Source organism: Spermophilus citellus (genome assembly GCF_964194105.1).
Source record: "Spermophilus citellus genome assembly, chromosome: 1".
Lineage (NCBI taxonomy): Eukaryota > Metazoa > Chordata > Mammalia > Rodentia > Sciuridae > Spermophilus > Spermophilus citellus.
Window position 1 is genome coordinate 240,771,555 of NC_138182.1, and position 13,783 is coordinate 240,785,337.

General features: G+C 36.0%; 1 protein-coding gene across 7 annotated transcripts in view; it reads left to right on the forward strand.

Moving 5' to 3' along the window:
• The window catches only part of PDE4D (phosphodiesterase 4D), a 1,076,913-nt gene that overhangs the window by 857,904 nt on the left and 205,226 nt on the right, over window positions 1–13,783 (forward strand). For all 7 annotated transcript variants that reach the window (XM_081288614.1, XM_081288615.1, XM_081288622.1 and 4 more), the window contains one exon: window positions 8,251–8,442. In XM_081288614.1, coding sequence (XP_081144740.1) covers window positions 8,251–8,442 — 192 coding nt within the window. The remainder of the gene's footprint in view (window positions 1–8,250; window positions 8,443–13,783) is intronic.

A 13,783-nucleotide genomic window follows, 5' to 3' on the forward strand; every position in this document is an offset into this window, starting at 1 on the left:
TATCTCAGACATCATACTCAGGCCATCATTTTCAACTAGAATCTCTTTACTGTCTGTGTTACTTGAGCGGGCATTCACAAGCTAGAGACAAATGTTTATTTATGGAGAGTACCTGAAATTTTTACTTACAAATAAGCATGTATCCTTTTACTCATAAGTAAGCTCATATTATTTGTGCTAGGTTTTCATTTATAAAATCCTGTGAAAAATGGGGAAAATCTAGTTCCTGCTCTTAAATGTCTGTCCTTCATGCAAATATAAATATTATGCAAACTAACATGCATAGTATCATTTAACTACATAATCTGGCTGAGTAACTAAAGACCATCTCAGGATATACTATTAAAATTTGTGTGAAGTTTTTGAGAAAGATTGTTTTCTGTGACAATCACAGTAAAATGCTATCTTCTACAGTTTTATATCTATATCACAGGAAAGTAAATATCAAAAGAGTGAATTTTGAGAAACTATACTTTTTTTTTACTTCAGAGAAGCCATTTGACCTACAGAGAAATTTTAAATAAGCAAATGTGATTGACATTAATTAGAAATTAATGTCAAAGTCATAACCTTGTGATATTGATAACAATTGGTAAAATATTTACTATTATGCAGAGAAAATACTTTAAAATAGTAATTCATTTTTAGGTATACTTCCATTAAGCTTGGGGACAAAGCTTTTTCCTCCCTGAATGGCAAAGTGCCAACATGGAGTCCATTGTATGGCCAACAGCATGAGTTACCATATTGTATGGCCAACAGCATGGGCTAACATACACATGGGAGAGCTGGTCCAGGAAAATAAACAGCACTTCATTTGTGGTCCCAGGTCCTCCAAGTACATCCTGTATCTGGAGACTGAGGTTTAAAGTGCTGTTTCTGCCCATTATGTTCAGCTACTGCCCCACCCGAGTCTTTGGGACCTCCAAGCCTTCTACATTTCCTACCAGGAAATTGTTCTTTCTCCTCAGTGAGGAATATCTAGAGAAAAATCAACAGTCTCCACCCTCTCCCCAGATGTTATCACATTGGAAGTATGGAATAGGGTGGAGACATCAAAGCAGTTGAAGTTCTGAGTGCAATCTGGCTCCAGCATCTGTCACCTCATTGATTGCTGGGGTTGATCCACATAATTTTGACCTCAGTTCCTTTCCTCTCTCACCTCTCCATTTAGATTCCTCCCAAAGCCAAGTGTCTAGGTAAAAATAATCAGGTAAGGAAAATGACCTAGACAGGAGATCACTCAGGAAGATAAAGAGTAATAAAACTAAAATATAGCTGCTAAATATTGGGAATATGCTGGCTACCAGGCAATGTCATAAATGCTTTCCAAACATTTTCTCTTCTAACCCATATAATGGCCCCAGAGCTAAGTGTGTAATTATCTTTATCAGAAAATGGAAGCTTAGAAAGGTATAATCATTTGGCCAAGAATATGCAATTAAAAAATAGTAGACCAAGATTTGAAATTTAACTCTGCTTTTCTAACTCTCAAGTGAATGTTTGAACAGAAACATTGTGATATCTCCCCACCTTCTAACAGGGAGCAATAGGATCTATATTGTTAACATACCCTTGTTCTTAACACCAACCAGCAAAAGCAGCTGTCATATGCTGCTGGCATTAGTGGAAGCTCCCAGGTTCCCAGCAACATTCAGCCTGGTCTTTCCTGTGGGAATCCTTCATAGATTTTTTTCCTCATAGGAACTTCTGTTGATAGCAGATCCTAGCAACTACTCCACTGGGATTCTCAGTGTATCTCATCCCAGGTTCCAAACTGGCCATCAGTGTTAGTACAAGGTCCTGAAAGCTAGAGTAGATGAGGCGAGTGATTTACACAGGATAGTAGCAGGACCCTGACTCTCAGAAAGAGACTAAATTATGGTTAAGAAGAGATGTAAAATGTTTAGACCAGCAATTCAAGGGCTAGCATCAGGCCAAAAAGATGAAAAATGACCCTGAACAGAGAAATTATAACAAGGTCAGTAGACATGAAATATGGGAGTAAGAAGCTGGCTAGAAAGTACATTGAAACTGTATTAACATCCAGTTAGTCCACTGAAATGGAACAGCAAGAAGAGCTGAGAGGGGTTTTATTGGTCAGTTTTTCTGATTTCTGCTTATTTCTTGTGGGAAGGTGGTTTCATAGAAAAAGAATGCAAAGCACCCACAGCCTGCAAGAGCTCCAAGTACAACAGATTTGTCCTCATAGGGGACCAATGCAGTTGCATCATTGCCTCTCTAAAACTGCCTCCTGGTAAAAGTCAGCTCTTTTAAGGATCTTCATCACATTGAAGGACGAAAACATGAAGGACAGTAGAGCATCTTACTTAGTTCCATTTGCGAAGACTTTTCAAGGATCCACTGATCCTCAATTCCAGATGAAATCTCAAACTCTGTAAAGGAACCTATCAAATAGGTTATGACAGAGACTGTTTTTGCATACTACTATTGTGTTCGAAATTGGAAGAATTAGAGATGTAGCAAGTCCATGGTGTGGCTAATGTGGACATCTAGTACCAGAATTAGCCTTGGTATGCATGCCCTTTAAGTTAATCAAAATGTTAAGTTTAAAGAATTAAGACTGGAAGTCCTATCCAGATAAGGAAGCTTGTATTTTTTAACGGTTAATAGGAGACTGTAATAAAGACATAAATACAATGTCCATTTTCCCAGGCTCTGGAATCCTACAGTTGAGTTTAAAACCCATCTAGGAGATTGATGGTCCTGAACACATTACTTAACCTTGAGCCAAGTCTCTATGCCTCAGATTCTTCATTGACCATACAAAAAATATAGTGCCTGTACTTCAGAGTGTTATATCATAAGGACTCAGTGAGATAATATAGACAAAGCATAGTATTTTGCACATGAAAACTGCTCCAAGTTTTCATTATTATTGTTATTATTATTATCATCACTATTATAATTGCATATTTTTACTCTCTTCAATCCTTTCCTTTCCCAAACATCTCAGAGTTTATGCTTGGGATCTTTTAACTGGCAGTGAGTCAAAATAGAATTTTCTATACTAAGTGATTGCTAAAGAATTCCTGGGAAATTCATAACTTCTTGATCTCTTTGGTAATAGCAACTAGAGTTAGGGCTACCTTACCTCTCATTTACTTCTTGTTTTATTAATATTACCATGATGTGAACTGTTTATAAAGTTATGTTACAAAAATAAGTAGCTTATTTAAAGGCATCAATATTGGGGGCATGAAATTAACTCTCAGTTAAATTAGACTCTCTTTCCAAAAGTTAAGCAAATAATAAGTAGTGTAATGCTCAATTAATTGACTATTTACTGAGTGAAAAAGTCCTATCCTTTTTTTTTTTAATCCAAAATAACCTCTCCCAAAGCAAGCTTGCTAGTTCTAATATTTGAAAGATTTAACAAAGGGGTGTTTTCTTCTAGGGGAAGCAAGTGATTCCCCCTTTGGTCTATTTATTTATTTTCTATTTTGTGATATTCTACTCTATTCTTTTATACTCTCCCTTTAGTTGCAAAATAATAAGGTTTATCTTAACAAATTAAACAATATAAAATTTGTAGCTGAAAAGTAAATAGCCTTCTCCATCTCACTCCTATGAGATATCAGTGTTAGAAGCTAGCGTGTGTATTTCTTTATATAAGCTTCTGACACTCCCTAGCCTAACTTTCCATAAACACACCCAGCCGTCCCTATTATATTGAACCAAAACATGGCAATTTTTTTTTATAGGTCCCCACCATTCTTTAACACCAACCCACAAATGGAGCCAGACATTCTATTTTCTGTTTTACACACATGCCTCAGCCATCCCTTTTTGGTTTGCTTTAGCTACTTCACTTTGACTGGATATTCTCCACCACCACCCCAATTCTACCTGCTCTTGAAAAATGCATACCCTTTAACTTATCAAACTCCCTTTATGTTTATTGTCTAAATCACACTTTGATTGCCTAATTTATGCATGGTAGTATTTTATGATTTATATACTATTTAATACAGATGCCATATTTTGAGGTTTTTTTTCTCTAATTGCTTCATGTCTTTTGAGCTCACTGGACTTTATTGTCTAGCTGAGAAGTGTTGTGTTTTGTATATCTGTATTTATTCCATTGTTAGTCTAAGGACATAGGACAAACTGCAAAAGTTGATGCATCTTTTGTAATATAAAAGTCCTTACAATAGGGCTGGGGTTGTGGCTCAGTGGTAGAGCACTTGCCTAGCATGTGTGAGGCACTGGGTTCGATTCTCAGCACCACATGTAAATAAATGAATAAAATAAAGGTCTATCAACATCTCAAAAAGTATTTTTTAAAAAGTCCTTATACCAATACTAACATTCAATAATGCTTCATACTAGGGATTCTCAGTAATATTCCTTTTTCTTGATTATTTATTTTAATCATAGGATCCTTTAATTAAATGGAAATTCACCATGATAATAACATCAGACTCTGGTCCTACCACCTAAAAAAATTTATTCTGAGAAAATATGTGTTATCATAGAGTGATTCTCCAAAGCATTCATGGTATTTATGTTACTTTGTCCCAAGATAATAAATTTTTAGTGATTTGTTAGAAAAATTCAGTTACGTCTGTTTGAGTTTTAAAAGTAAGAATCTAATAATACCTGTGACCATTTTTAGATCATTCTCAATGTTAAGCTGATACTAATATTTCTCAGATAAATATGATTTCTGTAGATTGTGAGGTTTTATTTTGGGATGATATTTAATAGGTTGTTTTTTTATGAATCTTTTAGTAAGATGAAATTTAGCTTTAAGTTTATTTAAGATGGATTTCCTTACTCAAGAAAATCATCTCAATGTCCTGAATCTCCCCCAACCACACCGCTCCAAAAAAACAGAAAGAATATTATCTCCATCTAGTGGACAAATTATTATATTACAACCTACAAAAAATATCTGATGCCCTAGAATATCTCCTATCACAGGCATTTTTCTGCCCTACTAATAAATATTTTGGTTTTAATTGGTAAGTGGTAATTTTATGGCAAAAATGTTAAATGTTTTAATATATTTAGCAATATTTTCCCCAAATGTAAGTAGGGTGTCCTTGTAATTCAGTTGCTTAATTGAATTGAAAAAATATTAAAATTTAAAAAATTACAGAATTTGGGGGCTACTTGGTATTTACTCAATTGAATTGAGAAAAACTAAACCAAAATTATCCTCCTATGTCTCCTATACTTCCATTCATGCAGAATGAAGAGAGTGTGTTTCCTTTTAGTTTTTATAGCAGAAGGATCATCTTAATGCTAATGGGAAATCAGCGCACACAGCTTTCATTTGAGCGCTCATTCTTAGGTCCTCTGGTTTCAGCATGAACTACCTATGCATCTTTATAGGAGGGAAGTGCACTCTTCTCCTCTCCCTGTTCAAAAGTCTTTAACACCTTCCAACTATATATTGCATGCCTTCAAAAGCCCTCTTTATATATCACTCATTTTTGGAGATATCTCAGATATCCCAGTGAATTAACCTTCCTACCTTTATTTCTGTGTCTCCAAGTGCTCATGGTTGGTGTTCACTGACTGCTTATTTAATTACACACATTGGGGAAGAGCTTGCCTGAGATCTCCTAATATGGTTTGAATTCAAGGATTAGAGACCCTGTTCCACTCTGGCTTTCCTTGGGGTTGCCATACCACATATACCAGTGCCTAGCCTATCCAAGTGAATCAGATGTACCTTTTTTGATATCACAGTTACTGACACATAGTTGTGGTGTATGTAATTATACAATGGAGCTGAAGGAATGTCAGGAATGATAGATGATTAAATCCGGTTAGCTCAGTAACTTGAAAATAACAATTTTAGGACCTGGTATCCTTGTCTATAAAATGACTCTGTTCAACTAGATAATTCTTATTGTCTGAGGGACCAAATAAATAATCAATTTATAAGGAGACACATTCATAAGAAAATTTTAAGTTGGAAAACATATTTTTAATTGGTTAAGCTACACTGTGAATTTTTTTCCACGTCTTCTACTTGATGGGTTGATTTGGAAGCAGGATTCTTTTGTCGTAGATTTGCAGGTGATTCATGAAACATCTAAGCCCTACTTTATTCTTCAGGTTTGGCTTCCAGTCTTTGGGTCATAACACTATTAATAACTCCAATGAAGAAGACAAAGAACATTTTAAAATTCACTGCTTACTAGTTTGGATAACACTCTTGGGAGAAATGTTGATGACATCTAAACCTAAATGCATGTGTTTATTTATCATATAATAAACTTCACTTATTCATTAACAGTTTTTTAAAATCACACGCCTCCTGGATTATTTCTAGCTATCTTATGAACACACAAGAGTTGACTTCATTTTGACACTTCTTGATATTTCACTTAGAAAAGCTCTTTGTGGAAAGTGCATACAGCTTATGAATTTTATAATTTTAAAAAATATGTGTATGTATGGTTCTTTTTCCCTCCAACTCTAAAAATCTATATTATTAAACATAGCACCAATCATTTATTCAAACCACTTAGGTGTTGTTTCATTCTTCTGTTTTGTGGTGCTGAGTTTTGAACTTGGGACCTCATACAAACTAGGCTGAGCTCTATCACTGAGCTACACTCTCAGCCCATTAAAGGGCAATTTTTGAAGTGCTGTTACAGGCCTGGGGCCTGCCATGTGGAGATGGACAGCCACTACAGTCCTTTTAATGTTGCTAGAAATAATTCCAGTAAAACACAGAGTAGCCAGCAAAAGTTTACCAAAGAGACTGAGAAGTGAGGACACTGTACAGGAACTCCTGCAGAGAGGATGGTATGGTACTCACAGAGTTGAAGTTTTTAAGGAAATATTGACCATAGGTTTTTGTCTCTGTTTCCTGCCCCCTTAATTGGTCATGCTACCTTTTTGAAAAGTCCCCACTAAGTTTAGTGTCTTGCTGCTTTGGCTATCAGGGTGAGTGGAGGTTGTGACATAGTTTCGGTGATAAGAGAGGGGACTGGAGACGTGGTTACAAGAGATAATGATGACATGGTCCAGAAGCTCTTGTTTTTTCTTAAAAGGGTGTCATTTGTTAAGGCTGGGGGAGGTTTTGACATACCAGGTCTCTATGGCCAGGTTCCTATCCTGTCAGAAAATGCTCCCTGGGCTTTTTAGTTACACTTCATTGTCATTTCACCCTACTCATCTCTACCTAACAGTGCCCTGTGAAGCTCTAAGAATATTCTGAGTCTCCATCTTCAGAAAGCTCACCGACTAGGAATGGAGATCAGATGGTAAACATACTCAGTTCATTGCAAATTCTGTCATTATGAATGGAGAAGTGTCTTGAGATCATAGAGAAGAGCATCTCATGAATTTCTGAGGTATCAAGCTGAGGTTAAAGTCTGAGTCCTTAAGGATGAGCAACCATTAGGCAGGAAAAAGCAGAAGCCAGGCAGGGCTAGCCTGGCCTAGGATGTGCTGCTCCAATGAATGCAGAATACACTTGAGGCAGAGGGTTGCCAGTTGAGGTTGTGAAGATAAGTAATTGCAACTGACAGCAGACAGTGAAGACTTGTAGTCTAGTAAAGAAGTTTGGGCTTCAACTTAAAGATAATAGTGAATTATTGAATTATTGAATTATTTAAACCGAAGAAGGGTGCGGTCAGATTTGCATTTTAAGAAGAGTCACTCTTGGTACAGATTGGAAGATGGGTTCAGGAGACCAAGAGAAACGCTCTTATAATAATGTAGGTGGGAGTTGAATAGCGGATTTAAAATGCCTGTAATAAATCAGGAATGGAAGGATAGGGGATATAATGGAAATTAGTGGCTGGATATGTTTATTGGGTAGAGAAAGAAGCTCGGGTTTGGAGGAGTAATAATAATAGGCATATAACAGGCACTTGTTGAGTTGAACTCAAAGGTTTAGTGAATTTTTATGTATTTGCTCTTTCCAACAAATAATTCTGATTCTACATTAGAAGAGCTGTTTTTAAATAATTGTTTCTTTTTAGCTGAAATTGAGTTTAGAATGATCTGTCTTTTGTGTCTGATCAGAAGTTAGAAAATCAGAATGTGAAGCCAGTGGGGGTGTGTGGGGGTGTGTTTGTGTGTGCGTGCACGTTTCTTATTTATGTTTACTTTTATTTATTTTAATATTATCATTTTTCACAAGCAGGAAGCAACTATAAATTTTCCCATGCTAAATTCCTTAATTGAAGCTAAATGTTTTGGTAAAATATCAACATGTTAGTGTTTACCACAACATAATTCCTTTTCTTTCATTCACAGTTTTGATGTGGACAATGGCACATCTGCGGGACGGAGTCCCTTGGATCCCATGACCAGCCCAGGGTCTGGGCTAATTCTCCAAGCAAATTTTGTCCACAGTCAACGCCGGGAGTCCTTCCTGTATCGATCCGACAGCGATTATGATCTCTCTCCAAAGTCTATGTCCCGGAACTCCTCCATTGCCAGTGATATGTGAGTACAGGAAGGGGCAGAAATGAAGAAATCAACCCAATTTATTTCCACAGTTGATGATGTAATAATACCAAAGAGTTTGTTCAACTGCATCACTCTTCTCTAAAACAGGAAGAATGAGTAAAATCATGCAAACTGAAAATGAATGGTAGATTCAAGTTGAGTACTCTGTCACTCTTGACACATTTATTTTCCCAGAAAAAACATTGGGAAAAGTGAGAATTGCATTTTTAATAGACACTTACATTTAAACATCAGCTTTATATTTATGTAGGACCTGGTTTTTCGCTGCCCTGCCACAATGAGTACTTTCTAATATTTTGAAAGACTTTAAAGTCAGAAAATCCCTGTGAATGGATCTCAAGTGATGTATATATAGAGAGGCTAACACTGGTTTGTCAGATCACGTTAGAGATGTTTTGGAGATGTGGCTTAAATTAAGCCAATTTTTAAAGATTAATCACTAGAGGCAAGCCCATAAAACATTAGACAGACTTGAATATCACTGAAGACATGGCACACAATGGAAAATACTTTAAACTGCAGATCTTATACCATTTTCAGCTCATTTTTGTAGCACATTCCATTCTTGTTTTTATGTACTATTTATGTGCTATGTTCTGCATTGTCATATTTGGTAGCTTTCTCTATGTATAGAACTGATCTCCACTTTCCTCTTCTGGATCTAGACAACCGTCCAGGTACACTCACCATCTTCTCAAAACATCATCTCAAAAACTCATAATGGGTTATAATTCATCTTATAGGAATTAGACTCTATGAGGCCCCTAAGGGCCTGTGTTATTCTTGGTATCCTAATAGATCATACAAGTATTGCAGGTGGTCTAAGTGGAATTCTAGAAATGAAGTTGTGTTCTACTCTTCATTATAACCTCTAGTTATTATTAGGTGTTTACTTTTAGTTAATAGTTTTTAGCATTTGTATTATTGTTGTCCACTCTTTATTTCCAAACAACTTTCTTTTCTCATTGGCCCTATCTCTGTGCTATTCTTATCCCACTTCCATAGGTTTGAAATTCAGGATAATTGTCTATTCATTCACCAATAATGAAAACACTTCTTGAGACCTCTGGTATATTTAAAGTTCCTATTCTGGAGTGGGGAGTGGAGAACTGGAATTTTAGTTCATTGTTATAAAATTTGGAGCATAGCATCCTTGAGGTATTTACAGATCACTACAAAAGCACGAAAAAGAGAAGGGGGATTTTCTGCCCAAGGGAACAGTGCAGAAAACAACAGACAAGGAACAATATTTGCAAAATATGAGGCATGGAAAATGACTCAATTAAGGAGTGACAGTCTGCTTGGTGTAGGGAGCAAAATGTGGCAAGATAGAAAGATTCAAATGCAGTATATGGGAGCCAAGAGCCATGGAGGTTCTTAGCTCAGGTTTGCCCTGATTATATTCTTGTTTCCATGCATTCCAATCACTCTATTGTGGAATCTTGGCACAGGGAGGTAGACACAGGGAAGTGATTTGTGTCACAATTCACAGAAACAAAGCAGAGTAAATTTGATGAAGACCTAGATCAAGGAAATGGCAGTGGAGAAAAGAGATTGGTCCAGATGCAAGAGGGACAAGGTTTACAGAAGTGTGTGCATGCATGTGTGTTGGGGAGTAGCCACCTGGGGAAGTAGAATCAAAGGGATTGCTAAAGTTTTTACCCTGAATGAGTAAAATGGTGATGTTGATGTGAGGAACAAAGAACAGAGAGTAGACAACATGATGGCAGGTAATAAGTAATAGATTTGGCCTTTATTGGATGAGCATAGGGGAACAAGACAACCATTAGGCCCAAGGACAAAGAGCAGAAATAGTAGTCCACAGGACCAAGAGAACTTAGAAGAACCAGTTACTACCTCTGATTACTAGGTCTTTGGATGACAGTTGAGTGAAGCATTCTTAGTCAGGTAATGGAATTAAAAACCCACTATGTTGAGGAGTGAATTGAAAGTTGAGATCTGAGCAAGTACATGTGTCTTTTGAGAAGGTTAATGAGGGAGAGAATAAGATTGCTTGAGGAATAATTAATTTTAAGAGGAACTGTTTCTTGTTTTTTTTTTTTAATTTGGGACACTTGAGATAAATGAAAATAGAGATTAAAATTTAAGGAAAAAAGAGGTTAAAAAGTGGAGTTGTCTTTGCTGAAAAAATATGGTTCTCAGTTCAAGTAAAGAGATAATCTCTGGAAAAGTAATAAGAGACAAGTACTGTATTCTTTAAGACGAACAAAAAAAAAAAGAATCAAGTGAAAGGGGAAAACATAAATCTAGAGATGAATGAATGTTTAGAGAGTTAATGGCTAATGATCTCTACTTTTGCAATCATAGAAGGTATAACCATTAAAAACCAAAGAAGAGAGGGATAAGGAACACATAAGAAAATCACCATGAAGATCAAAAAGAATAACAGAATGAAGATGACCAGAGGAACACTGAACATCCCCATAGATCACAATAATGATTTTGAATGGAAACCATCTAATCTAGCTTTATCAAAGGCAAGACAATTTTGGAAAAAAAAACTCACAATGAATTAGTGGACTTTATGTAGTTATGTGTTCTGTTTTTTAAAATTGTAGAAAATTGATCTTTTAGTACCAGCTTGTGTAGATAATTCCTTCACACCCTTTACCCAAGTTAATAAGGATTAAGTATATACACACATTTTATAAAAGGACTATAACATTTCATATTTAAATAGGACCTTTATTTTCAAAGCCCACTGAAAGGGATGACCTGGTCTTATGCTAGACCAATACAAGAGTTTCTTTATTAGCTTAGCCTCATTGTAGGAGTGACTGGTTTAATCAGGCGATGACACAATTCTGTATTACAGAAAAATAACATCTTGAACATGTTCAGTTTTCCCATTCCCTTGGTATATTTACATATAAGATTTTCCTTTTACACTCACTGACACACAGAGAGCACATTCTTTCTACCAAGGAGATGGAGTTTCTGTGGGAAGAAAGAGAAGGAGAATAAATAATTACCAATTCAGTATAAATCTGATACATCCCAGGTCATCTACACATAAAGGATATGCCTTCTCTTTACTGGACTCTCCTGTAGCTATATGTAAGTTTGTTTCCTTACCTTATCTCATTCGGAATTCTGTGAAGATTGTCCAACAACCATAATTCAACTGTGCTTGATGAGTTTATATTTATTGGCCTAGTTGAGCTTTCTACTGAGAAAATTCCTGAGAAATTTCAGGCACAAGCAGTACCAGTGGAAGTTTGTGATTATCTATATGAATGAAATGCTTTAGGAAACCTTTAAATGTTCAGTAATTTGGAATATAATTGTTTAATTTATTGAAAAAGTGACAAGGAAAATAATCACTTCCTAGTAGACTGGATTTTGTGATTTTGTCTTCTATAAACAATTCTAGAAAACAGTTGAGGCATGTGGAGAGAAAAGGCCAATAATATTAGTAATGATAATCATAACTCACATTGCATGTTCTACCCTTAGCTTTCCCAGATATTTTCATACCAGCTGTTTCATATGAGGTACTCACAGTTCTTTCAATGGGGACATTATTATGCCACTTGCAGGCAAGAGATCCAAAGTCCAGTGATTTTAATCTTGCTTAAGAACACAATAAATACTATTATCAATTCTAAAAGAATATATTTTGATACTACCATTGGGAATAAAGTGCTGTGAACTACTATAGCAAAACCAAATTAATTAGGCCAAATGAACCACTTAGTGCTGTGAAATTTGGTCAAGCTCAAAGTAGTCAGAGAGGTTATAAGACAAAAATGCAACCCACTCAGCAAACACATGGATCTTAAGGAATCACTTGTTTAAAGTGGAAGAGAAGTTCCTGGGAGCTTCTACTCTCAGACTACCACACAGTTTGTTGAATGCAGATGACACAGTAGCAACTTAATTTTTAATAAAAATAAGGAGAAAATCTTAAGTATTAACCTGAGTAAAAAAATAAATGCATAAAAAGCAAATTTGAACTATTCTTAGTAGTTTCAAAATGATTTTATAACAGTAGAAAATAGATTTAAAAAAAACTTGTCTCAGTGATGTCATGAAGAAACATGATGGAAATTTTAGAGTAAACAGATAATTATGTTTTTTTCTCATAAATTTCTTCAAAATATGTTTAAAATTATCTTTCAAACAACAGTTACCTCTATTGTTGCCCATCATCCAATAATATAGTGTTTCTGTATGTGAAAACATGTGAAGATATGATAGATTGTGAGGATTAAAGGATAATTAACAGTGATAAGACAAATAGCATTTAGTCATAAAGCTATTACTTTATTGAATATCAGCTGCTTGTCAAATAAGTAAAAAAAAAATCAATTCACCTGAATAATTGATCCTTATCCCCCATCACCTGCTGAATAAACACTAACATACAGAATGCAAAGTTGACCCAGAGAGCCTTTTACTCATGCTTACGTGCTTTACCTACACACAGAATATGGGGTGGAGGTGAATGTGAAAAGGGTGCTAAGAAAGAGATGAGTGGACTTAGTATACCAAAAAAGCTGGGCACACTTGGTAGTCTAGCTAACTATAATTCTCTAGACCTCACTGATCAGGCTGCGCACTGCCCCATGTGGGCATGCTCTTACCTAATGGGCACTATACCCTGCCATATCTCAGAATGCCACCCTGTCCTTAGCAGTTAACAAGTGCCCCTCCATCCAGGATTTCGAGTGCAGGTTTTAGGTTCCAGTCCTTCATTCCCACTACCTGGGCTACTGAAAAGAAGGGTGCTGCTAGTCTTGAACTTGCAAAGGCAGAAGGACAGCCTGATGTCAATTCATATTGACAGTTTACATGACTTTTCCTTGACTTCTACTAGGGTATCTCCAAAACGAAAAATAAGAATACATGGTTAGTCTTACTAGATGAATGTAAATAGTTTCTAACAGTCCTAGCTAGTTTTTTATCTTATTATATGAATAAACATTTCAGAAGTGAACCGATTTGCCACTTGAAAGCCATAGTCCATTAACTAAATACAAAGTGGTATCAGGGGTAAATCATTTTTCCCCAGTTCCTGAGTCTTCCCAACTGAGGTGGGTAGGAATAAAGGGACGAGGGCCAGGGTTCCCTAAATATCCTCTGGGGTAACCAGAGGGAACTCACAAAGGCAAAAGGGATATTTGAAATATTCAAGGGAAACAAACATCCGTCAATCACCTGGAAAGCAAATAATGGCAGTTTAGATCATGACATTCCTTTCTGTTACCTCATATGTTTGCAAAACTGGATTTTCAGTGGTTGCTAGATGAAAAGCAGGTACTGAGCAAAAATCGATGTGGAACCAGATATGAGA